General features: G+C 36.3%; 1 protein-coding gene across 3 annotated transcripts in view; it reads right to left on the bottom strand.

The window, feature by feature from the left end:
* Nucleotides 1-19,403, bottom strand: part of RIF1 (replication timing regulatory factor 1) — a 58,978-nt gene extending 39,575 nt beyond the window's left edge. For all 3 annotated transcript variants that reach the window (XM_072611952.1, XM_072611953.1, XM_072611954.1), the window contains exons 1-11: nt 18,970-19,403; nt 18,605-18,718; nt 17,832-17,910; nt 13,759-13,855; nt 13,120-13,250; nt 12,936-13,030; nt 9,560-9,749; nt 7,230-7,322; nt 4,975-5,113; nt 3,910-4,061; nt 3,169-3,289 (exon numbers count right to left, since the gene is read on the bottom strand). In XM_072611952.1, the coding sequence (XP_072468053.1) occupies nt 3,169-3,289; nt 3,910-4,061; nt 4,975-5,113; nt 7,230-7,322; nt 9,560-9,749; nt 12,936-13,030; nt 13,120-13,250; nt 13,759-13,855; nt 17,832-17,910; nt 18,605-18,708 (1,201 nt within the window). In that variant the 5' untranslated portion in view covers nt 18,709-18,718; nt 18,970-19,403. The remainder of the gene's footprint in view (nt 1-3,168; nt 3,290-3,909; nt 4,062-4,974; nt 5,114-7,229; nt 7,323-9,559; nt 9,750-12,935; nt 13,031-13,119; nt 13,251-13,758; nt 13,856-17,831; nt 17,911-18,604; nt 18,719-18,969) is intronic.
* Nucleotides 19,404-26,943: the final 7,540 nt, after the last annotated feature.

The following is a 26,943-nucleotide window of genomic DNA, read 5'->3' as shown; positions in this document are numbered from 1 at the left end:
TTTGCCAAGAGGCCTTTGTTTTTTTCTTTTTAAATCAAATGGGGTAGGAGAGAAAAAGTAAGTCATTGAGGCACCTTTTTATAAACTGCAGAGAGAAAGTCAGAAAAAAAGTCACAGATAAGCAGGACAGCTTTGAAAGCTACAGATTGAATTTATTATATAATTAAAAAGAAATCAGTACATAAGAAGCTGGAAATTTTACGTACAACCATCTTTTTCTGTTCAACTATATATGTGGAAATGTCTATTTTATTTGATGATCAAATTACAATTAAAAAAAAAATTCAAATCAATTTTACACTAAACCGAAGACTGATTAGGAAAGAGGGAGCACACGAAAGAGTTGTAATAATGTTCATAAATGTTCTTGAACTTCTCCTAAGGTTCTTAATCTAGAACATGCAAAATTATTTTTTTCTAACTATTTCAATATAATCAATTTCCTTTGTAACTGTATATGTTATACATTTAAAAACATTATGTTAAGGGGTGCAGTCTTCACAAGACTCTCAAAGGGGGTCCATGACCCTGGACAAGTCATTTAACCCACTGCCTTGCCTCCTCCCCCAAAAAGTCATAGACTGTGTATGTTACTTCAGTCCTATACAGCTTCTCAAAAAAACTATGTTACAGAGCAGTTGAAATTCATCAACATAAGGAACAACCAACCATAAGAAAATGATTTTTCTTCAAGTGTCTTCAGCTTCTATAAAGGACAAAGGACAGCATGTTCTTAAGAATAATAATGTGAGCTTATAATTAACATAGCCAGATAGGTAAACAAACACTTATGCTGAAAAATTAATTTATTTTTTCCATTGGTTCTTCCAACAATCCATTTGATTGCATATCACAAATGAGAATCAGAAAAATAACTTTGTCACAGATCCATGTAATTGGAATATCCAAGAATCAAAGTTGAGTTTTCTGATGTCAAATTCAGAAGTCCAGGTTTTCTACCAGACTTAAACTTTTTCATGTCATGGACCCCTTTGACAGTTTCATGAAGATTAGACCCTTTAACATAATGTTTTAAAAGTCATAACATATATACTCAAGTCCTCCTGACCCCAGAGCCAGTGCTCTATCCACTGCTCCACCTAGCTGCACCACCCCTTTGGTTTGTTTCTTCTGTCCATGGCTCCTAAAGAGAAGGAAACTAACTAGCATATAAACAAAAAATTTCAAAGACTAACACTATTCTAACCCAAAGAGTTAATCATCATACGGAAACGTAACTGCTCCAATTACCAATATACTACTTCTTAAATCTCACGTTCAAATAAAATATATGGCTTATTTGTGTACGTATGTATATATATCTCCAATGCCCTTCCCTCAGTTCTCTTCCTCTAACCTTTCTCTAACATTTGACACTTGATCAATCTCATTGGTAGATACTTTTTAAATTCAACGTCTGACCACTTAACCAATTCACTGGTTTATAATTCTTACCTTAAGTGTAAATATACCCCAAAGCTCAGTCCTCTACATTTTCTCTTCGGAGTTCATCTCTTCCATGCATACAAATGCAGAGGAAAGACCCCTAAATATAGAACCTAGCCATAATCTCTTCCACATCTTTTCACTGTAATAGCTATATTACCAGTATGTTCAAAAGTAAACCCATTATCTTCCTTTTAAATCTGTCCCATCTTCCCAACTTCCCTATTTCTTTCCCTGTTATCTTTCCAGTCACTCAGGTTCATCTGATTCTTCTCTTGACCTCATCTACTGACTAGCAGCTACCTCCACAATACCTCTTACCATGATTTCTTCCAATTCACTGCCCATCACTCTAATTCAGGACTACAGTAATGATCTCCTAACTGGTCTCTATGTCCTTGGTGGCTCCCCTCTCTATAACATCATTCACACACCCTCCTTCTCCTAAAGTACTTTCTGAATAAAAACCTTTATGTAGATCAGGCAAGTGCTTCTGAAAGATGAAACAGAAGTAATTTCTTCTATCAATATCAAACAGGACCCATAAGAATGAAAAGACCATTTAAAGTAAATAAAACTCAATTCTAATTCCTGCAACTTCAAAGACCTGGTTGGAAGATTGCAGGAAAAATAAAATCACGTTAAAATTTATAAAAAAGCAAACTTTTCAATGAATAAATGATTTGGCCTCCAATTACTAGGACAGTGACAGGTACTGATAATGATTAGCACTTGTTAACTTTGTATAAAAAGTATACTAGGAATGTTAGTTTCCAATTGCTAAGTTACAAAGAGTATTTTATTGTATTAATAATGTGTAAGACAGTATGGTTTTAATATTGAAAGCTAATGTTGAACCTAATCTTCAAGAATACAAGAAAATGTAGCTCTCTTTCTTTGTAGCAGATATGGGGGCCTCTGGGTATTCAATAGTACACATATATTTCATATTCAGCTGATATGGGGTAAACTTTGTTGAACTATTTCCTTTTCCCCAGCCCTTCTCTTTTCTGATTGCTATTCTGTCCAAGGTATGGCTCACTGGATAGTGAGGAGATGGAGATGTTTAGAAATGAAAGCAGTGAAAAATTAAAAAAAAAAAAAATCAATAAAGAGTTTAACATTTAGTAAGAGATATTTATAAACTAAAATGGCTATAGGCATCCTTTTTTTTTTATGCAGAAGAGAATGGCGGGAAGGCCAGAAAAAGACACAGAAAGCAGGGTAGCTTTGAAAGTTACAAACTGAATAATCCTCTTTTTCTGTTCTATTATGCACAGCAAGGTCCATTTTAACTGCTTTTATTCATATATTCCTTTGTGCCTAAAGGTAAGTGCTATCAAAAAAAATTTACAGAAACAAGTTTCTACTGCATTAATAACTGCTGACAGTTAACTATTTATAATGAGTCTGTTCCTAAGACATTCACATATTAACTTCTCTAGGTTTCTGTATAAGCCGTTCATCTTAAATATAAAATATGTATTACTGACCAATATTAAAATAAATCTGTATATACATCATCATAAAACCCAGCACAACCAGCTCCAACTGAGCACACCAGCAGAATTAATCAAACAGCAGGATTTGTGATTAGAAAAAAGCTTCAATACTAAGACCAATTAAAAGGAATAAATGCTAGCTTCTGAAGTATGGGATTTAAATAGGCAATTTCTATTTTTTCATAATCAGTTTATAGTTTTAAATCAGTCTATCCTGTACCTGCTTTCTGGTTAGGAGCACCAGGGTTTAAGCTTGTATTAGCTGCTCCACGGGATGGAGTTCCTTGGGATACAGTATGGCAGTCTATACTTATTGTACTTTGAATCAAGGGTACGCAAACCTAGGGAGAATAGAAAGGAAACAATGGACATTTAAGCATTCAATGATGTAATCCTATTTGGGCATGCTCAGAGTGTGATGATCTCATGCTCCAATCTCCCTCTGCCCCAATCCACAGAAATATATATACCACTAACTGGCTAGGGTTTATTAATATCAAATTCCTTCAGCCAAACATTAAGAACAAGTAAATCAAAGAAAGGACAGAACAGAAAGAGAACACTCATTCAAGTTGGGAACAGACTATTCTCCAAGAATCCACAACAGATGATTTTGAATGGTCTACAATAAAATGTTTCAAATTAAAAATGAAAACTCAATTAAGAATTTTTCAATTTTCATTCATTCCATTTCATGACAAAAGCCATGAAACTTAGCATTCAACATCTTTATCAATGAAAAAGTCACTATTCTAGGTTTAGTTCATTGTTTGTCCAAGGTATTTTGTTGTAAAGAACACAATTTCCTCTAGCTGGCACAGGGTTATCTTAAAATTCCTAATTGTTAAATCAGGCACTACTTATACAGTAGAAAATGCTACATAACTTATTTAAAAACCTCTGTTGACAAAAACTCATAGAGGAGTCAAAATACAACAGTCCACATTCCATGTTTTATTACCTGTTCAAAATTTGTAGGAAGATGAGGTCCAAGCCTCATTAGTAGATACCACCAGACTTCCAGTTTTGTCAGTGCTAGAGCTTCTGTTCTCACATGGATAGAGCTCAAAGGCTGCATCAGCAATTTGAGTCGCTTTGTGCTGCACAATATATCTTTAGATTTTTAAGAACAGATTAAAAACATACAGTTGAATTTGAGATAAACTGCTCAATCTCTGTTTAAGGTAACATTTTTAGTAAACTTACATTAAAATAAAGGCATACATCTAATCAATAATTACCCATAAGAGATTAACCTATACAGGAAAAAAAAAAACCTTATAATCACTCTTATCATAGTCAATTCAATTATTCAGAGGATGAATTTTCTGACGGACTACAATTATCCATGTCTCAAGACTAGGTTTGACTAACCACTTCTGAGTTTTTAAGCATGACTTCCTCCACTCAGTGTTTGAAAGATTAACCTGCATGTATTTCTAATAAAAGGTCTTTAATGGCAAGGGTGTTGCAGCACTGCTTCACTGATCCCTTTCTTTAAAGGTCTTCTATGTTAAATCACTACCAAAGCATTTTAATGACACTAATGGATGGTGTGTGAGACATCCAAAATGACAAGTTATACCACTAAAATAAAGTAGCACATAAGACTCAGCTCTTATTACATTTGCAAAGTACTTTAACATACTAATGTAAGCTTTATAATTCCTTATTAAACAGGTACCACAGGTATTATGTCCACTTTACAGGAAAAGAAACTCAGGTTCAGAAAATGAGTGATTTGCCCATGATGACACATCTAGAACCGTGGTCTGCCTGACTCCCTATGCAGGAATCACTCCTGCTGCCTGCTACTACTGATTATGGGTCACAACCAAGTTATGCACAAGGATTTAAAAGAAAAAGCCCGGAACTACATCTAAGGCACAGTAATAGGTACATCAACATTTTAAAATCCTAAATTAAAAAGAATTAAGACGAGAAGATGGAATTTCAATTTCTTCTCCTTCCTTAGTTGGCAGTAAATAGTAAAAAAAATTCAAATGTTTAAAATTTTTTAACTTACCTGGGTTTAATGCAAAATTATCTATCAGACTTTTCCAAGCAATAAAGGCAATTTTCTTTATCACAGGTGCTCCACTACGAAATCCAAGTTCTTCTAGCTGTAACAGAGAGTTGATAAAACTCCCACTTCGATGAAGAGTCTAGAGATAACAAAATACCAAAAGTAAAACATTTTAGAATATTTACATTTATTTGCAAAGACCACAGGAAGAATGCCTATAATAATATGCAAATACTGTACAAAAATCAGTGACTATATAGTATGACATACCCTAAGAAAGTCATTGATAAGAAGGCCCCCACATACATCAAAATCTTAAAGTAGCACTTTTTGTAGTTGAAAAGAATTGGAAACAAAGTTGGTGACCACTGACTGGGAAGTGTCAAAGTAAACTGTGGTACATAAATGTAATGGAATATTACTTTGCTATAAAATGACAAACACGACAAAATGATAAATATAATAGAGACAATCATGGAAAGACTTACAAAGTATACTGGACCAAGAAAACAATATACATAATGACTATAACAATGTAAATAAACAACCACAAAATAAATGAAAATAAATGTTGCCAAGTTACAAATAGCAAATTTGATCTCAAGTGAAAACCTTGCCCTACTCCTTTGTAAGGAGTTTGTATACTTTGATGCAGAACTATGCTTATAATCATACTGTTTTCATTTACTGATATGTTTTGCTGATTCTCCCCCCTCCCCTTTTCTTTCTTTCAAAAATCTTTTGCTCATAAGGACGGCAGAGGAGTGTATAAGGAGAACTTTAGCGAATGTCAAGACAAAAGACAGACAGCTAACTCGACTGCTTAAATTGACAGCCCAACTCTCATATACTAATTCCACAACAAACTGTGGTATGTAAATGAAATGCTGTAGAACTGTTCTAGTCGTGTCTGACTCTGAGCCCATTTGGGGTTTTTCTTGGCAAAGATATGGAATATAGTACTTTCAAATATTTCTGGTGAAAACAACAGGGCTCAGATTTAAAATACATACACAAGAATCAAGAGAAAACTAGAAGGTAAATTCATTGGACTAAATAAAGGATACTATTTGATGATGGAGAACTAACACTGCAATAGGAGTCAAGAAGCATTTAAGGGCCTACTATGTGTTAGGCACTGTGCTAAGTGACAGAAAGAAAGACTATCCTTTAAAGTAAAGATCTTCCATTGAGAAAGTAAAGTAAGAGAGTAAGATCTGGCATTGGATTGGTTTTATTCTGATGTCTGAAGAGGGTAAAGAAAAAGAAGAGTCAAAAGAATACATAAGTATTAAAATAAGGAAAAAATTAAAAGGGAGTGGAATTTTTTGTTTCTCATAAATGAGATGTGAGAAAAGTACAGAAACATAACAATAAGGGTTGGAGAATGAAGAGATCAAATAAAACTCACTTTTTACTAAAGTGGACAAAGGACAAATGAATAATACAAGTATACACAGTGATACAGAGGTATATTAAATTGAATAGGAAAAGATCAGAGTTAGGGAGAGGGAAGGTTAAGGAATTAAAAGAAAGAAGAAAAAGCAAAAGAACTAGAAAGTGAAGGTGTACCCATCAACTGAGGAATGGCTGAACAAACTGTGGTATATAAATATAATGGAATATTACCTGAGAGAAAAAATGTTAAGCTATGTTTACAGAATACTAGTATTCTATAATGAAAGAATGACTTTCATGAACTAATGCAGAGTAACAAGAACAGAAACAGAATTGCAAAGAAAAACTCCCAAAGTCTTTAACAACTCTTGCCATAGTAAGTATCAACCCTAATTATAGAGAATCAATGATGTAACCTACCTCCTCACAAAGGAATAGACCAATGGTGCAAAAAGAATATACAGTTTTGGACAAGGCCATTCTAGAATTGTTTTGCTTTACTGTACTTACAAGTATTTTTCCTCTATTTATAATGGGGAGAGGGTAGCAATGGGGAGCTGACAGCAGTAATGCAAAAGAGGGCCACTGAAACTTTTTTTTTTTAATTCAAAGAGAACCTAAGTTTGAGAAGCGTACAGACAAGCAGAACAGCTTTGGAAATAATGTTTAATATGTACTTTTTCTTTTTAAATGCAAGTTGTATATGGAATAGAGATTCAGGGTTTCATATGAAATGGTTTTTTATGTTTTTTAAAGTTGAGAATTAAAAAAAATTAATTTTATAAAACAGGAAAAAACATCATGACCCCAAGTCAGAAGCTTACTATGAATTTATTATCCTGGGAAAGTATACTTACCTTTCCAAGAAGTTTAACAAACAAAGGCCATAATTTCAACACATATGTCTCATTTTTACTCATGAATAGTTTTTGTAGTTCTGGAATTAGCTTCTGTAAAAAAAGATTTTTACAGGGAAAAATGGGTGATGAAAGGAAGAAAAGAATTATAAATAATGGTTAAGAGTTCTGCTTCTCAGTCAATAATTTTGTTCATAAAACAATTTTTAAAAAGCTAAAATCTTACAAAATAAAGCGATTTATTCATCCATCACTAACACTCCAGTAAGAAAATTTCAGTTTAATCAATTAGTAAAATATTACATGTACTTTCAGTTATAAAGAGATTTCTCTAAATGAACTATGTTATCAAATCTTGGCACAAGTCTCAACCATATTAACATACAATGATTAAATTGGTCAATATTTCACAATAGACTTGATATTCTCTATTTCCTAATTTAAAGATATCACAAGTTCTGGATCAAGTTAAGCAAAATTTAAGCAGTTTCTATATTTATAACTTTACAATTTTCACTTTTAACAGCTATCATTAATAGAAGTTGAAACCTATTAAGCTTATATAAGTAATGGTGCTTGAAAAACAGGTGATACAGCAATTCTCTTTCATGGCAATTGTAGAATTCAGGGGAATAACTGAAGTCTTGTCTCTCTCTTTAACGCATCCAAATTATTGCCTACCTCATACCTATCACTGATACCAACTCTTCTTGTATAAAATTCTTAGGAGGTAATCTTACTTGAGAAGTCCTTCACAGAAGCCTTGAGCAAGGGCAGGCTTTGTAAAATAGTACCTCACTTTTAAGATTTTCCATATTTTAAAAAAAATACCAATGCAAAATACCAAATTTTAACATTCTATCATTCCCATAACCAGTACACTCAATAAATGACATTAGTAATGAAGACATAACGTGAAGGTAGTCATTCAGCCAAACAGAAAAGTTAACACATTAAGATGAAAATACTTTAATTGCCTATCCCAGAGATGTCAAAGTTGATGCAGCTCTCATAACTTTCTCATGGGGCCCAAATAAGATTAAAATATAATTGGAAAATGTTTAACAAAAGAAGAATATAATACAACACAGAAATGTTAATTAGTGATTCCTTTTAGATTTGAATTTGACTGGCCTACAGCATAGTGAAGTGACTCTGGGTTATTAGAAGGTTATTTTAATGGAGATTTTCTTGACAGGTTCCATATAAAGCTAGAAAGGCTTTGACATACTGAACCTGAAATCTGCTGTCCAAGGAGATTAGCTACTAGGTAATGATTTTCCCCCCTGTCTATTCATGTTCCCAATTGTTATCTTGTAAGATAACAAGGAAACATGGTATACTGGACATAATTTGATTCAGTCAGAAGACTAGGAATGTTATCTTCACAGAGTACTGTTTCATCTCTCAAAAACACTTAACCCATGCTGTTTTGTGTAGTATTGTATCCCTCTTAGAATAAACATCATGAGGGCATAGATTCTAACCTAAAAGCCTTACTTCCAACACCTAAAAAATGTACTAAGGTGTTATAAGAGGCTCCTTGGATTTTGGAATAAGATCTCAACTCAAAATCCTGATAGAGATACCTCTCTCTCGGCCCTAATTTCCTCATCTGAGAAACGGGGACAGTAACAACATCCCATCTCTCAGGGTTGTGAGGACCAAAATGACATAACATATATAAAATACTTTGTAAACCATGAAGTTCTATATTATAGCTATTACTTCCCAGTATAATCATGTTAGAATAAATCACATTTTAAGCTCCTTTCCAATCAAGGCTCCTGGATGAATAAGCCATTATAAAACATTTTTAAATGATTAACTCAAAACATTAAAACAAATATGAAAAATATCACTTGACACAAAACAAAGTACCATGGATGAAATTACCAAAAACGAATTTCAGCATAACGAACTACCAAAAAAGTTTGTAGAAGAAAAACAAGCTAAAAATCTGGAACTCAATAAAACACCAATTTGCAATTAGAAAAAAATAATCATTAATTCATTACTTCAAGTGATATATATAAGGCAAAGGCTGACTTTGAAATCTTCATAAAATTTTTAGTTTTAATATTAAACATGGCCTACTAATATTGGACTATGTTAAATATTGGGGATTATACTAAAAAGATACAATGCATAAAGATAATCTTCTGCCCTGACGATCTTCTTTGTCCTTTGTGTCAAGAAATTTCTTTTCCTTTTTTTTTTAAATTAATTAATTAATTTATTTAACTTTTAACATTCATTTTCACGGAATTTTGGGCTCTCAAGAAATTTCTTAAGATTCTATTTTAAAAAAGTTTTAAATTACCACTTACAGTTGTCATAAGCTGCTCAGTAACAGCTGCTACTTCTTGCTGTTTCTTGAGCAACAACGGCATTCCCATCTCTAAGGCAGTTGCTCCCCGTAAATGTACCTTTTGCGCTGAATGTACCACTAAAGGTATGATCAGTTTTGCCCACCTCACTGCTTCTTCTTCCATCTGAATAGGGGCTTGCTCTATTAGTCTGAAAGGAACAGAAATAAATGTTTAGGAAAAGAGTTTGTGTAACTGTAAATATTTACGTCAACTCATAACTTATTTGCAACTGACAAGTCAAATATTTCTCAAGAAAATTACCTTGCCAATATCAATATTACATAATAGGTTGGTGACTAAAGTTACATGTATTTTTCAAAGATCTGTAACCTTCAAAATCTACACCCAGAATTCAACTCCATTTGAACACTTATTAAATACCTACTTTATGCAAGGTACTATGTTAGGTGCTGAGGAAGCAAAGACAAAAAGTTTTTGTCAAGGAGATTATCATTACATTCTAAATAAGATAAAGCTACAATAGACACATGAAACAAATGCATGGTTAAGTTCAGGAGGAAGTAAATACTAACAAATGGCAAATGGAGGCAGGAATCAAGTAAAGATATAAAAGGAGTACTTGATCTGAGCTTTAGAAGATTGAATACTTTTCAGGTTTAGAGGAAGCTAAGCAGTTAAGGACAGCTACTATTGGAGTATCCCTGGAAGTAGAATACATGAAGGAGATTAATGTGAAATAAAGCTAGAAAAACAGAAAGTAAGGCTATCAAGGACCTTGAAAACCATTTAGCAGTTTATATTTTATATGAAAGCAACAGGGAACCACTTAAGGTTTTTGAACAAGAAAATGACATTAGCCCTGTGACTTAAGAAGGAAGAGGGCTAGATAGGAAGTTGGAGATAGATTTCAAGAGCACAATTAGGGCCTATCTGTAGATAGATGTATATTTTTCTATATATTTATATACCCACCTACACATACACATAAATACACACACTTAGAAATCATCTGTACAGAGATAACTGACTGAGAAGAAGGGGGGAGGAGTTTGAGTAATTAAGAGAGTAAGAGAGGAAAAAACAGAGGGAGGGAAAGGAGAGGTGAGACTCTATGATGATCCAGTGGTAGACTAAGAAAGGAAGGAGAAAAAGTAGAGAATATCACAGAAACCAGGAGCATCAACTATTTAGAAAGAACAAGTGGGCAACAATGTCACAAGGTACAGAAAGGCAAAGAGAGACTGAAGAAAATAAATTACAAGATTTGGCAAGTCAAAATAATTATCTGTATATCTGATAGTCTTGCTTAACTTTTAAAGGAAGAAATGCAGGTGAAAGAATCAGAGACTATGGACAAAGAAAACTAGGTAATTAGCAAATTCATTCTCACAGTGAACAAAAAAATATTCTGGGATCTAATTGGTACAATTCTGTCAACCCCATTGAACAGCTATATGAGATTAGCAAACCAGCTATAGTGCTTTAGTCTCACAACTTTTAAACGTAAGCAAAAGATAGACTTTTAAGCCAGTATTATTTTAAAAACAACACTCTACTATTTAACATTTTACAGGTACCACCCTTTCTCAGTCTCCTTTGCTGGATCCTGGAGATCATGTCCACTGACGGTGGGTATTCTGTCCCTCTACTCCACTTGACTTAATGAAATCTCATTAGCTCCAATGAATTTAATGTTCATTTCAATGCTGACAGGCAGTTACGTGTTGTAGTGGATACAGCGAAGGGTCTGGATTCAGGAAAACTCGCCTTCCTTAGTTCAAATATGGCCTAAGATACTTACTAGCTGTATGACCCTGGGCAAGTCACTTAAACCGTTTGCCTTAGTTTCCACATCTGTAAAATGAGCTGAAGAAAATGGCAAACCATTCCAGTATCTCTGCCAAGAAAATCCCAAAAGGGGATCTAAGAGGCAGACACGACTGAAAATAACTGAACAACAACACTTCAAAACTATCTATCCTTTCCCAACTTCTTTGTTGATCTGTCTCACACCTTAAACTGCCTTTGAGCCATCTTAAACTGATTATCCTGTAGACAACTTAAACTCAGCATGTCCAAAATTGAAATTATCTTTCCCTCTAAACCCTCTTTCTTTCCAAACATCCCTATGATTAGGCTCAAAACTGAGGTGTCATTCTCAACTCCTCACTATCTCGCACCCCTCATATCTATCTAATCTATCGTTAAGTCCTGTCAACTTCACCTTTGCAATGTCTCTCAAAAATTCCCCTTCTCTCCTCTGATACTGCCTTTACCCTGATTCAGGCCATCATCACCTCACACTTGAACTAATGCAATAACCTACTGATGGGTCTGCCTGCAACAAGTCTCTTCCACTCCAATCTGTCCTTTATTCTGTTGCCAAAGTGATTTTCCTCAAGTGCAAGTACAACCAGGTCACCCCTCTACTCAATAAACTCCAATGGCTTCCAATCACCTCCAATTTCAAAATCATCTGACATTCAAATCTGTTCATAAATTAATAATTCCCCTCCCCATACCAGTTGTTATTAAGAACTTACACCTCCAGCATACTCTGATCCAGTGACATCAGTCCCCTTGCTATTTCACAATCAAGATATTCCATCTCAAAAATATGGGCATTTCCCCTGGTTGTCCTTCATGCCTGGGGTGTTCTTCCTCCACCTAAGGGATTCTCTGACTTTTAAGTCTCAACTAAAATTCTTTCTTTTACAGGAAGCCTTTCACAATACCTCTTAATTCTAGTCCCTTCCTTCTGTTAATTTTATCCTATATATAGCTTGTTTGTACGTATTTCCTTGTTGTTCTCCCATTACATTGTGAGTTTCTTGAGAACAGGAACTGTTTTTGTTCTCTTTGAATCCCCACAGCTTGGAACAGTGCTGGCACATAGTAGGTGCTTAATAAATGCTTACTGACTAGGATACTTGGTTTAACACTTGCACAGCAGATAATAGAAAACAATATATAGCATAGATAGGCCCCAACTTGCAACCACCAATCCCTTACTTATATCCCACCATTCATTTATTTCCAAGTGTCTAATGATCAATATTACACAATAGGTCTTACACATAGCAAGAAATCAAGTGTTTAGCCACATTATTTTGATCACTCTCTTCAAATCAATCTTCCTAGTAGGTGAATAAGTATACTTTGTACAGGTGACAGAAAGTAGGCTTCCTATGCACCACTATGACATTTTATTCAAGAAATCTCAAAGTCCCAATGTTTGTGAAATGCTACACTAGAGTACATTTCAACTAATAACTGATTTTTGGGCAATAAACTACCTTGCATGTTAATGGTCTACTCCTTCAAACATCTTAAATATATTATTTTAACAAGCATGACATTCAAATATACATACCGTATGATAACATTTAGTGCCTCATAATCAACCACCATAGAGTGCACATCCACCTTATTAAATACTACTTCTAACATGGTAATTATACGGGGTACCTAGAAAAAATATATAGAGAAATAATCAAGCCTAATTTCAATATGCATGGGAAGTAGGATAAAGATACAAAAAAAAAATCTACACCTACTGCTTTGCCAACAATTTCACTGGGAAATGTCTGTTTAGACATTACCCAAAGTGCTCGAGTACGCGTGTTTTTGTCTGTACTCTTTGTAGCAGTATCAGTCAATTGTGAAAGCAGCTCCTGCATTTCTTTATCTGCAAAAAAAGAACATTTAAATTTTGAGTTTTGTTGATTATGAAACGTACTTTAAAACCATAAAACTCATTTGCCCTGTACTACCATCAACATTAAAAAAAAATTTCCATGCTACTTCAGGCCTAGTCCACAAACATCAAGTAAAACAAATACACACAAACACACACACACCATGGCAATGATAGAATTAAGATTTCACAGATGAAATGACAGTTTTGCAATGTGCAATTTTAATAATTTCAAGAAACATTTGGTGTAGCCAATTCATAATTGCTAAGGCATGTTAAAGAGTGCAAGCATAATATAAAGACAGATGTCTTAGGTAACACCTGTTATAACATGCACAGGAAGAAAATGTTTGTGGTAGTAAAAACTACTTCTATCTTCTTAAAACCAAAGACACAAAGGTCTACAAAGATCCAAAGACAACAAGGTATAATACAAAGAGGCAAGAAGACTTTTCTCTTATGAAATTACGAAGATTCAAAGTCACAAATAATTTTATACCTGTTAATCCTGAAGTAATTTGGGGGTTATATAAACAAAACCCCATAGCTTGTAGAGTAGCACTATTCAACTCTGAATTTTGACTAGAAATGTGAGTCTGAAAAAAAACACAACCAAAATGTCAACCTGAAATTATGATACTGAAATTGAAATAAATTAAGAAAGCATTTTTAAGAGATAGAAACTATGAGATGACAAAAAGTGATCACTAAGACATCAAAATCAATTCATAAAATACATCATAATCAATGAGATAATAACACTGTTACAAAGGTTCCTAATTTGCATTTCATATTAGTGTTATGAAGTCTGAGCTAGCTCTCACTACCTGACCTTGTCACTGCCATCGCAAACTTGTAATGCATTAAGATCAATTTTGTAAGAAATCTCTAACAGAAAAGGAGATCTCTGCTGACCTGAACTGGAGAAAGAAACTAGAAACTACTGGAACCCCACTCATTCCAATATGCCTCAAAGGAGAGATCTCCAGAGGACCACAGGTCTACATTAGAGGATGCTTCAGATCCTGGACAACTGTATGAGATAGGACATCATAAAATACAATGAACTAATTAAACAGACAGGAAGGAAGGGGTTACTGAGAAGGGGATTGTGCCTTTATCCTCTGTAAGGCATACTACAGGGACTGCCCCAATAATTCCATTCAATCTCTCTCCCTTTTCCCCTCAGTGTGCTAATTGCTCAGGCTGGTTTTGTGTCACCCAGAGAGGACTGCCCTCTATTCAGTGACCCACAGGAAGACTAGTCTTTTTTTTGAACAAAAGGGGGAATGTGTTAGATGATTAATTGGACCCCTACTTTATTCCAATCAGTATTAATCAATTGGATATGATTCCATGGAGATAGTGATCATAAGTTCTGATAGTAGGTGGTCTCAGAGCTATGAACTGTAGATTTCAAGTTCACTTGTTTAATTATAAGAAGCAAACTCCACCCTTGTTTTCTTTCGTTATGGTGACCAAGTCCAAGGTGACAGAGGTGACTTATTTACATGAAAAGTCTCCCAAATAATTTTGTTGCCTCTCCATCCCTTGTCATCCATTTACTGTCCAATATGGGAGATGACCACGAGCACACAGCTCATGAGTGACCCTGGTTGCTAGCCTGAAGCCTGCCTTAGCCCATGGGTATGCTCATCAGCTTGGGAGGACCTCCTTAAAGCTCAAGGTATATCTGTTAGGGTCTGCTCACCAGTCTGTTTGTCAACCAATGGGGTTTTGTATTTGTGCAGACCCTCCTAGAGTGTCATGGGTAAGGTTTATCAACCAATTAGATTTTGCATTTTTGGTTTGCTTTATCTGTATTGCTCAGTTATCAAATAGTATAAAACTAAGGCCCTGAAAGAAAGGGGCATGTTGTGAGGAAGATCTGAGGTCCACTTCATTAGAGGGGGCTATGGACCCTTTAATAAAGTGCCACTGGCTCAGAGTTCTGCCTCAGTGGTTTTTCTTGCAAACTGCACAATTCTGAAAACACCACAATGAAGGGGCAGGAAATAAGAGAAGAAATCTAAGATGAGGACAGTGAGGAGGTATAAAGAACATTCTTGGATATAAAAGGATCTGGCTCATAAAGTCTCCCCCCCACCTAGATATGGGACATCAGTGCATGTTTGAAAGCAAAGGAGAATAAGCTAGCAGAGTAGAGAGGAAACAACATGTGAAGACGCAGAGAAGGGAAAAATAAAAGTACAAGCCAGAATTACTTAAGGAACTTAAGCAAATGTACAAGTAAATTCGCTTTAGAGAAAACAGAGAACTTCCTGATGCTGGAAGAAAGGATGAAGACATGCACAGAAAATAAATATAGGAAATTCTTTTCCTCAGCCTATACAAAATTTTTTTGATTCTTCCTTCGACAGGTCTCATGATTCCTTTCCATTCCCACAAACTAGTCTAGGAATACATCACTAACTACAACAACCTTTTAACTGGTGGTCAATCTCCCATTACTCTATACATACATCTAAGACTAGATATGCTAAACCATCAATTTTTTCCATCACTCCCACACTTTAAAACTGGTGAAGACGCTCCTCTACTTACCTCTAAATCGATCAGTCTTTACCATTCAAAACATCCATCCACAAATCTCACTGTCCTTACGTTCTTAAATTTCTCATTATTCCCAGACATTAACTTTCCACTCTCCCTTGGCAAGACTCAGCACTGTCCACCCACATATTTTTATACATGTGATTCTCCCTTTTCCTGAAATGATTTTGCGTCTTTTTCTACTTTTGCCTACTTCTAATCAGACTCATTCTTCAAGGGCCAGGCAACACACATCTATGACTGAAGCAATTCACAACTCCTCCTGTGAATGCATCCACCAGGCGGTGAGCCCAGCAAGATCAATGACAAAAAGGCCCACAAAGTCAATTTTTTTAAGCAAAGTAGAAGAAATCAAGTAGATAGTCACCAACTAAGGAATGGCTACACAAGTGTGGTGCACATATGTAATAGAATATTACTATGCTTTAAGAAATAATAAATACTAAGATGCATAAAAATTTCCAAGAATACCAACACAGTAAGCAGAAATAGAAAAACATACACAAGTTAAATGGAAATAACCAAACGAACCAAAAATTGAATGCTGCAAACTTATAATGACCAAGCTTGATCCCAAAAAGGGGAATAAAAAAAAGAAAAAAGAGGACATTCTTTCTTTATTGCAAAGGTTGGGGAGATGGAGAATGAGTGTGGAACATACAGCCTATTAAAAAATTTTGATATATTAATTAGTTTTGCAAACCTTTTTCTTTCTTCCTCTTTAAATTATTTTATCATAACAGATGGCTTTCTATGAGGTACGGAAAATATTAGATGATAAGTCTATAGGTTCCCTTCTCAAGAGTTCTGTAGATTAAGATCCCTTTCTAAAGTGTTACTTTAAAATTTTTTCCACTGTCTCAGTGGGCAGGACAGATATGGTCTCTTTATCCAAGGTCCTGGAGCAACTGTCAGGTCATTGAGGAAAGCAAGCTCATGCCACCCAAATCCTATACTGGAGAAAACTAGGAAAAAGGAGTTTAGTAGCAAATAAATTGAACTCAAAACTCTGAGATAAGAGGACTCCCCATTATTGGAAGAGCCCTTTACTATAACTTTTATATTATGACTCTAACTCCTCAAGTAAAGTTTTAAGTTCCTGGCAGGCAAGAAATAAGTTTTATATTTCCACGTTTGCAAAACACCAAACATATGGTAGGTCCTCAAATGTCTGGTTCATTTATTGTCCCAACTATATGTTGGGAGTGAGTTAGAAATGATAGGTAGTCCCTGTGGAGTTTCCTCAAAAGGGAAAACATATTAAGGATATATTTGTAGATGTGTGTGTCTACTTGATATTTTATACTGATTGTCTCCTTCTTACCCTCCTATCCTCCCTCCCCCACTACAGATCACTTTAGCATTATCAAATGTCCTCCTATTCACAAGCAAAGCATAAACAAAAGTAGATTGAGGGCCTTAAATATCAGTGTTAGTACAGGCCACAGAATAGTCTCTCCAGTCTCTGAGAACTCAAACATAAAATGTAAAAACACAAAGAATATGGTTATGTTAAAATATAGTAAAGTGCTAAGATTAAAACTATATAGTTAGTAAATTCCCCATTTTTGTGGACAGAAATATACTGAATATTTACCAGGACACTTTTGGCATTTCTCAAGTGCCCCAATATGCAGTCCTCAAGAGTCTGCAGTCAATGTCAAGACCAATACGAAGAACAGAAGAGATACCCTTGCACAATGGGGAAAGATACTTGATTTGGAATTAGAATCTCAGCTGTGCCACTGAATATAGTTAAGGCAGGTCATTTAACATCTTCAGGATTGAGTTTTGTCCTCTATAAAGTGAAGAGGTTGTAATCATTGTACTCTAAAGTCCCTTCAATTCTAAATTCAATCCTAATTACCAAGTAAAAATGCTACTTTCTAACTTAACCTGCTCAACAGTAGTAATAGTTTCATTTTGAAAATTAGTTGTGAAAATAAAGTCTCAAAAGAATTTGTAAAAATATTTTAACGAACGTCAAGAGTTACAAACCTTAAATGTTTTGTAAAGGCGAGGAAGCTGTTTCTTGATTTCTACAATGAATTCTTTTCCTTCTTCTCCAGTCAGTCGGCTTCAAGAATGTGAGGGGAAAAAAAGGTAATCATTCTTACACTTACTAAAAATGTTGATTCCTTTCTTATATAAGGCTTATATTTCCATTCTTAAGTCATTCTTGCCCTGAAATACACAGTGCTCATATTAGAAAACATTTACCAAGATCTAACATTGTAAGCCTGCAAAATTAAAACTTCAGAATATGCTTTTCAAATGGTAAAGTGATTAAAAACTTTAAATACAGTATGAACACGGCCCCGGCTTACAAATTAGGAATATTATAAAATAAAGCTATTGGCTAAAAAAGGTGCTACAACTTCTCATACATCACCTCAAAAATATCCTAACTAGTTCTGTAACGAAATTTTCCAAAGTTCTTAGCAAACACTGAAAAAAATGGCACCGTTACACAAATTATTACAAGTATGTGCGGGTCTGGTCAGCCAAATCTTTCTTGAAATTAAAAACCCTCGATCCTTTTGGACCTCGGAGAGCACCCACCCACAAGACCCTTCCCCACCTCTCTGCCCGTCTCGGGGTGAGCCCCCGCGCCGGCTCTCAGGATCCTGACCCGTGGGCCGACTGCGCTCCCCGCTCCCGATCCGCACCCGCACCCGCCCTGGGCTTCGTGGAGATGGGCAGGGCTGGGGGCAACGCAAGCAGGGAACGGAGGGAGAGGCCAGGGAGGCCGCAGGCAAGCCGAGACTCACCTGGCCAAGGTCAGGTAGGCATCCACCTGCTCCCCCACCGCGGCGCCGGGGTCCTCCAGCGTTTCCAGCAGCGGGCTCAGCGGGCTACAGCCCTGGGCAGTCATGGTGGCCACACTGTAGGAGGGGGAGACGGAGGTGGCTGTGACTCCGAGGAGGCACCCCCCCGAGACGCGCAGCGCCGGCCCCGACCCCCATTCGGGGCACCGGCACCTCGCCACGCGCGCCCGCACACACCCACCCGGACACGGACACCCACCCACCCACACGGACACGGACACACGGACACACACACACACACACACACACACACACACACACACGTGGGGGCCCGCCTGGGCCTTCCCCGCCCCCTCCTTTACACTCACCTTCCTTCAGGCCGCGTTCACGCGTCCAGATCTCGGGGTGGGGGTGGGAGGTCAAGCGAAGCGGCCCCGCAGCCGGCCGCCCTCCCGCACACGCGCCGGCCCAGCCGCCACCGCCGCCGCTCCCGCCGCCACCCGCGTCCGGCGCAGACGACGTGAGAATTTCCCGGGCTCTTTTCAACAGGGGGAGGCGCCCGGAACAGGCTAGGGGCGGGAGGAGGGACCAGCCGGAGAGCGGAGGGGGGTGGGGCGCGGAGCGCCGCCTCTCCCCGGGCCGGCCCAACCGTGCGTCCCCTCCCTGGGGGAGCCCCGTCTGCCTCCGCGCCCCGTGGGATTCCCCGGGCTTGGGCGCGAGCTCCGGCTCCGGCTCGGCAGGGGGGGCGCCCGCCCTCGGCTCCTTCGAGCGCGCCGGTTGCTGCTTCCGGCCCAGCCTAAAATGGCGGCGGGGGGAGGAAGTGTGGGGGAAAGGGGGAGGGTCCAAGAAGTGAGGAAGGCGCTGAGTGCGCGGGACCAAGCTCCTGGGAGAGAAAAGTCGGGGAAAGCGATGCCCGAGCCAATCGAGGCCCAGAGCCTGAGGAGCAGGGAAGTCATCGATCGCTCCCCTCCAGCCCCGCCCCCACTCCAGCCCCGTGGGCTTAGGGATGCCCTGCATGCTCATCTTTGGCCTGTAAGGAGACGTTTCACTCTTTTTTTTTTGAATTACTGCCTTTTAAAAATTGCCTTGCTGGAATGAGTGAGATTATACCATAGGCGGAATACAGAACAGCAGCGTTTACTTGGTCTTTTTCATTTATTCATTCATTCTTTAGCATAGTTCTGAACTGCCTCTCCCTGGAAACTGAGGCCCAGACAGGAAAAATGACTTACCTTCTTCATTTACCTTAGAGAATGACAGTTGCCTATGAGAAGTGCACCTGTGACTCTTTAATTCTCTTTCCTTTTTTCTCCTTCCTTTCTCCTTTTTCTTGTCTTTTTTCCCTCTTTTCTCATTCCTGTTTTTTTTCTTCTTTCCTTCCCTCCTCCTTCCTCTTTTTTTCCTTTTCTTTTATTCCTTCCTAACTTCCTTCCTCCTTTCCTTCTTTTCTGTTGGAAAAGTCCATCCACCGAAGCGCATCTCCACCTGCTCAGTAGCTTCTAGAATTGGAGGGTGGCCTTAAGTATTGACAAATTGGGCAACTATCCCAAGATCACATTCTCTGCGCTACACCGATCCTCCTTTAAAGTAATGGTTTTTAACTTTTTTTTATGTCATGAATCCATTTGGCGTGTGTGAGGCCTATGGACCCTTTTCCAGAATACATAAAATAAGATAGGATGACAGAAGAAAGCAATTACATAGAAATACAGTTATCAAAATATTTCTTAAATCAATCAACAAACGTTTATCAAGCATCTTCTAAGATCTAGGGATACAGAAAGAGGCAAAAGATAGTCCCCATAGTGAAGGAACTCACGGCTTTTTAAAGCACTTGTTTTGTTGAAAAGTACTGTGTTTACAAGTGGCCTACAAATGGAGATTCAGTTGTCTTTTGAAAGTGTAGCATTTAAATACTTTAAAACCTTATTCAAGATGCTGGCAAATTCTGAGAATATAATAAAAACTCTATTTTTTTAGCACTTGGATTTTTCAAAGTGTCTTACTCATTCAACATAACAGAACTTTACAGATAGCCCTGTTTGCTACATGGGCTCTTGGTTATCAAGCTATGCCAGGACAAGTAGCCCAGTGTAGTAGAAGACCTTAACTAGTAATATGACCAAAGGCTAGTAACTACTCTTCACTTTGCTGGGCCTATTTTCTCATCTGTAAAATACAGCTTAAATATGAAATTGTTGCACACTTTTCCAGGTCAACTCAGCTGCCAGTGTTTTCTTTCCTTCCAAAGTTACCTTGTATCTACTTTGATCGTATCTTGTATACTCCTATACTGTAAATGTACATCTTAGAATGTACCATTAGAATGTCAGATAAACTCCCTAAGGATAGGGAGTTTCTATTCCATCTCCTACCTCAAATGTAGCATAGTATTTGCAAAAGGTGCTTAATAAATGAAGGGTGATTGTATTTCAAGCACTAATATTATATGATTAAAACCTACTTAGGCCACCTGGATTCCTAAAAAGAAAAATATGAAACCCTGTTTTTGTTTACCTTCTACAATATGTTGAAATTGAACAGGAACCAACTATTTAAAAGTAGCTTAATAAAAGGAACAGGGCTTTAGAAACATGTACAGAGAAAATTTGTTGTACTGGAAAGAATGAAAATTGGAGTCAGGGCTAATTTCTAATTCCAACTTTGCCACTAACTGTGACTTTGAGCAAGTCATTTTTGCCTCTCAGGACTTGTGCAAAATGGGAGGGAAAGGGCAGTGTTTAGAGGGAATGGGGAAAGTTGGTCTTGATTTCTGAAACTCTGTAGCAGTACCTGAAATCAGCAGTGCTACACTGAAACATTAAAAAGGGATGCTGTGTACATTTGGAGTTTTTATAAAGGGAGTTGCCCTTGCAAAAAAAAAAAAAAAAAAGGTGATTGAAGAATCAGCTAGGTGGCTAGGGAGTGCAGTGGATAGAACTCTGGGCCTGAATTCAGAAAGACCTGAGTTCAAATTTAGCCATAGACACATTAGGTGTGTGACACTGGACAGGTCACTTAAACCCTATTTGCCTCAATTTCTAATCTGTAAAATGGAGACACACTGGAGAAAGAAATGCCAAATCACTCCAGTGTTTTTGCCAACAAAACCCCAAGGACCTAGACCTTGGGATCACATAGAGTCAGACATGACAGAACAACATAAAAACATGAATGTTGTATATGTTTGGAATTTTTAAAAAGGGAGCTGCACTTAGGAAATAAGTTGATTAAAGAAAATTTCTTAGAGGCTCCTAAATTTCAGAAAGATATTAAATGATCATTTGACAGTATTAGGGATTTATGCTGTTTTGTTTATGTGCCATCTGACCTGGAGAGATCTTTTTTTAGTAAATTTTAAAATAAATTTTAAAGTAAATGATATTTTGTTAATAACACATGGATAATTGAAGGGATTCTTTTGCTGAACCATCAGATATTCCTCAATCTTCCCTATCCTTTTTCCTCAAAACTTCCATACTATTTCACTCATTCTTGTACCTTCCCTAGCCTAAAAAATTCTATAAAAACTTTTCCCCAGGTCACTGAAATTTTAAAGACACAAATTTAACAGAACTTAGCATCTAGCTAGTAAAAACAGTTTAAAAAGATAGCTATCTGTAGCTAGTATAGTAATTGATAATAACTCCCCTTCTCATTTAACAAAATTCTCCTTTTTTTCTCTTCTGGTTTTATTTTTATATCATGATTTACAAAACAGGTTTTGTGCTGCTAGCTATCTGCTACCTATCACCTTACTCTGTGTTCATTACCATCCCACAACCCTTTTTCCTGTCACCATAGAGTTTCTGAAAAGACTAGTTCACAATAGGAATTTGGAATTACTTATAAAAAAAATTATATCCTTTGTAGGACAGCCTCTTTTATGCAAAAATATTCATAGAACTACCGTGTGGTAGAAAAAAAATTGATAACAGTGGTCATCTGCAAATTAGGGAATCACTTAATAATCCTGCCACAGGAATTAAATGGGATATTTTTGTGTTATTTTTTAAAAACTACAATTTTTTTTTAAAACAACAAATATAAAGACTTCAGAGAAATAGGGAAATGTTTGTATGAATGAGAAATAACCAGGAGAACAATGTAAGTGACTAAGTAATCCGAAGGACCAATCTGTGACCGAAGAGGGCAGAAGATGAAATACACCTCTCCCTTTTCATTAGATGGGGTAGAAGATGATGCCATAAAATATTCTCAGACATTGTCCTTGTAGGTTGATTTTGCTTAATTATACTAATTGATGAGACAAAGTGAAATAAGCAGAACCTGGAAAAAGAATATTCACTGTTGAAAAAAATTAAAACTCATACAACAATATACTTTGTGGTTTAGATTCAATTCCACTGGAATATTTTTATTTGATTTTACATCCAGGTCGTTTCTGTCTTGGAGAGAGATGTTACTCCTCCATTCCCCCACATTACTCTTTGCTCCAAGATGATTTCAGGTAACATTTATAGCAATCTTGAACAAAGAAAAAGATGTTAAAATACAGTCTGGGATTAACATTCCAGAATAGACTCTACTGAGTTCCTTCTTAAACCTTTTCCCCTTAGAAGTTTCTTCCTGTGATCAATAGCTTACTCTTGAATTTCAAAAGAGATGATGCTGTTCCAATGTGGGGCCTGGCACCAAGCATTTCAGATGAGTGGGAAGACAATAATCACATTCTAGTTATCATCTTTACTCCACTTTAGAGGAAGACTCTTTGTTCTTCCCTTTGCCCAAGGGAAAAGCCTGGAAAGGGTTTTAGACTTGAGAAGTCGTATTTCTTCATATGTCTAGAGAAACCAAAAAGTTGTGTTCTTTTAAAAATATTCTTTTACAATACAATGACTAAAAAATTCTAAAGGGTAAGAAAAATGGTAACAGTGAAGCAACAAAACCTGTACACTTGTGATAAAGCCCTTGGAAGATGCCATTTGAGCAGAGTTGTAAAGGAAGCCCCAAAAGCAAAGAAACTGAGACAGTAATAACAATAGCTGGTATTTATTATCACTTTAAGATCTGCAAAGCACCCTACAAATATTACCTTGTTTGATTGTCACAATAACCTAGGGAGATGCTGTTATCCCCAATTTGTAGATGAAGCAATTTAGCCTGAGAGATTAAGTGACTACAGCTAGCAAAGGTCTGATTCAGGATTTGAATTTGAGTATTTCACTTTAAGGCCTCTGCTTTATTCACTGTGCCACCCAGCTGCCATCACATGAGAAAGTAGAGCCTTCCAAGCGCTTAGGGGACAGCCAGTGAAAAGTCAGGGAGATGTTAGATGAGGTGCCCTGTATGAAGAGGAACAAAGATCCCAGAAATAGAGCTCAGGAAAGAGATTTGGGGTGGATGTATAAATTTGGGAACATATGCATAGAGCTAGTAATTAAACTTGGAGGAACTGGTGAGGTAACCAAGTGAAAGAATGTAGGGAAAGGTACCATCTAGTGCCTTGGGGAACATCCACAGTTAGGGGACATGATATGACTGATGAAACAACAAAGAACACAGGACTAGAGTGGTCAAGATCCTTAACTATAAAATGGGGATAATAGCAACATCTACCTTTTAGGGTTGTTGAAAGAATAAAATGCGGCTACATTTGTAAAATGGTATGTAAATGTTACCGATCATATTACAAAAGACTTTATCAAGGCCATGCAGAAATAGAAAAGGAGCTATTTTGAGATATGGAGACTAAAAGATAATAATCAGAACTGTCCATTTGTAGCTCTGAGATATTAAAAAGAACCAACGGACAAATGAAAGTGAAAAATATGTATCTTAGAAGCTGTGGATAGTAAGAACTGAACAAAATGAACATATGTGAACATGTATTGCTATCTATACTGGTGGAAGGGTTTATAATTTCACACTTACAAGATCACAAATATATTCACAAATATGAATGTATTCAGTGTCTTCTGAGTAAAACTGGTATTTTCCTTTTAGTAAGTCCAAATGTCTCTATACTTTAATGTTTAAAAAATATGTTTTATTGATGCACAAGCTTTACATTTGTCAGTTCTGGGAGGAAAATTTTCCCTCATTCCAGATCTACCCTTTCCTTGCCACAGAGTAACAAATTGTATGTAAAATATTTGTTACAGGGAATGCATCTGACAGTGTATACAACTTCTGGCCTAGCCACCTCCCTTCTTTGACAGAAGTATATTCTACTTAGATTTTTTTCTTTTTTGAAAACAATTTTTTTTTAGATTCTGAACTTCACAAACATAAAAAATTGAACATCCCCATCTGCAAAATAAAACGGAAAAAACAAAGGCTACAAGTAAAACTAATACTCTTTATTATATACAGTTGCTTTTCAAAAAAATATATAATGAATTCAGCATGTTGCTTTCAAAGTTGACTTGCTTGTCTGTGCTGTCTTCTGAGTCTCTTTCTGTTTTCTTCTGTGCGTTTTTAAAAATGTTTCAGTAACAGTATTTTCTTCCCCCCCCCTTTTTTTTTTTTTTAGCAACACCATCTCCCCTCTGGTACCTTATACCTTCTGCCCCAAACCACCCCCCACAAAAAAGAAAAACACAATTCTTATAACAAGTAAGCTTAATCAAGCAAAATAAATCCAAACATTTGTGATGTCCAAAAATGTATGTTGAAATATTGATTTTATGTTACAGTCTTTCTCCCCTCTGTCATGACATAGGGAGGTGAGGGTGGGTATGCTCCCTTGTCTGTTCTCCAAAGTCTTGATTGGTCACTGATTCATCAAAGTTCTTGAGTCAAGGGCTCTTATCCTGAGATCCTTGAGTTTATTTTAAACTTTATTTTACAAAAGTATTTTAAAATTTAAAGAATGTATTTTAAGATAGTTGGTTTCCTTTGTAATCTTATGCATTTTATTTTATGTATTTAAAAACATTATTCTTAGAAGGGCTCTGTAGGCTTCACCAGACTAACAAAAGGTTTCATGACACAAAAAGTTAAGAATGTCTTGAATTTTTCAATATACAATACTTAGATTTATAATGTACACAACAGAACAGAAGAAACAACCTGAAAAATCTAGTTTCTGTATTAAATGAAATAGGTTAACATTGTCTTCCATTAAAAAATAAAAATAAACAAAAACATTTTTTAATTTAAAAAATATTGTCTTCTATTTCTCAAGAGTCTAAAACTTAGTATTTGTGAGAAATAGTCTGATGTATAGTTGTTTGACAGGTTCTCTGAAATTATTATTTGGCAGATGCCAACAGGTAGTAATATTTTTGATAACCCATAACTCTAACCTTTCCCCTCTATAATTTTATGACCACCAGCTAATTATGTATTTCATTAGTTTTTTTTTTTGTTAAGTCAAGGACACTCAATAACTTTAAATAAGCCTTGATTTGTGGTTTGAAAATATTATTGATTAAAATGAATGAGGTTTTTTGAAGAGAGAATAAGAAATTTAGTTGTAGAACTCCAAATATGAGTAATATTCATTCAATGCAGCAGGGGTCAGAATTACAGAAAACAATGAAATTAGTCAACATGAGCAGTACCTGTTTTGTTTTTTTTTTTAATGAACACATCTTGATTCAATTAAATTCAGTTACATAAAACTACTTTCCAACTGATGTTATGAGACTAACTGTGAAGTTATTTAGAATTAGTTTTTCACCAAATAAAACAAACAAGAAAACTCCTTTTTCATTTTAAATTTTAACAAAGAATATCATAAACATTGCTGCTTTTTTTTATTTTTTAAGAGAGGACCTGAAGGACTTTATTCTTTTCTGTTTAGCCTCTATGGGATCTCTTTCTTCCAGTGATTTTTTGTAGGCTGGCACTCATTCAGACGGCTTTATAGTAACAAAACATCTGCAAACATGTATTTTAAAAATTAAAATGACTATTGGGCACAAAAGGAACTAACTTCTGCAACATAGGCACAAGAAAAGTTTTATTATTAACAGGAGACAATTGTAAAATAGATCACTAAGAAGTCACTTGGGATTAGTTGAAAATCTTCCTTCTGGAAAAATCTGAAATTCAAATTAAGTAGAGTTTAATAGTCCTAAAAAATAGCAGAACTGGAAGATACGATGTTTGAATTGAAGAATGAAAATTTAAGGTTTCATATTGCAGTTAGTGTAAGTTATATACACTGACTTTTCAAAAAATATGAAGTGTAATGTCATACTCCTTAGAGTATGAAGAGCTAGCTCAACATTTTTGAAGCTGGAAGCCAGAAACACCTGAAGTGGTTTGATGTTCAGGACTTGAAGCCTGACCATTCCCAAGGGGACTGACCCTGAAAAGTAGCAAAGGGGGACTCTCACCTGAAGAGTCCCAAAAGGAGATATTGGCCGTGA

Source organism: Notamacropus eugenii, chromosome 5 (genome assembly GCF_028372415.1).
Source record: "Notamacropus eugenii isolate mMacEug1 chromosome 5, mMacEug1.pri_v2, whole genome shotgun sequence".
Taxonomy (NCBI): Eukaryota; Metazoa; Chordata; class Mammalia; order Diprotodontia; family Macropodidae; genus Notamacropus; species Notamacropus eugenii.
This window is presented reverse-complemented; position numbering and strand designations above follow the sequence as displayed.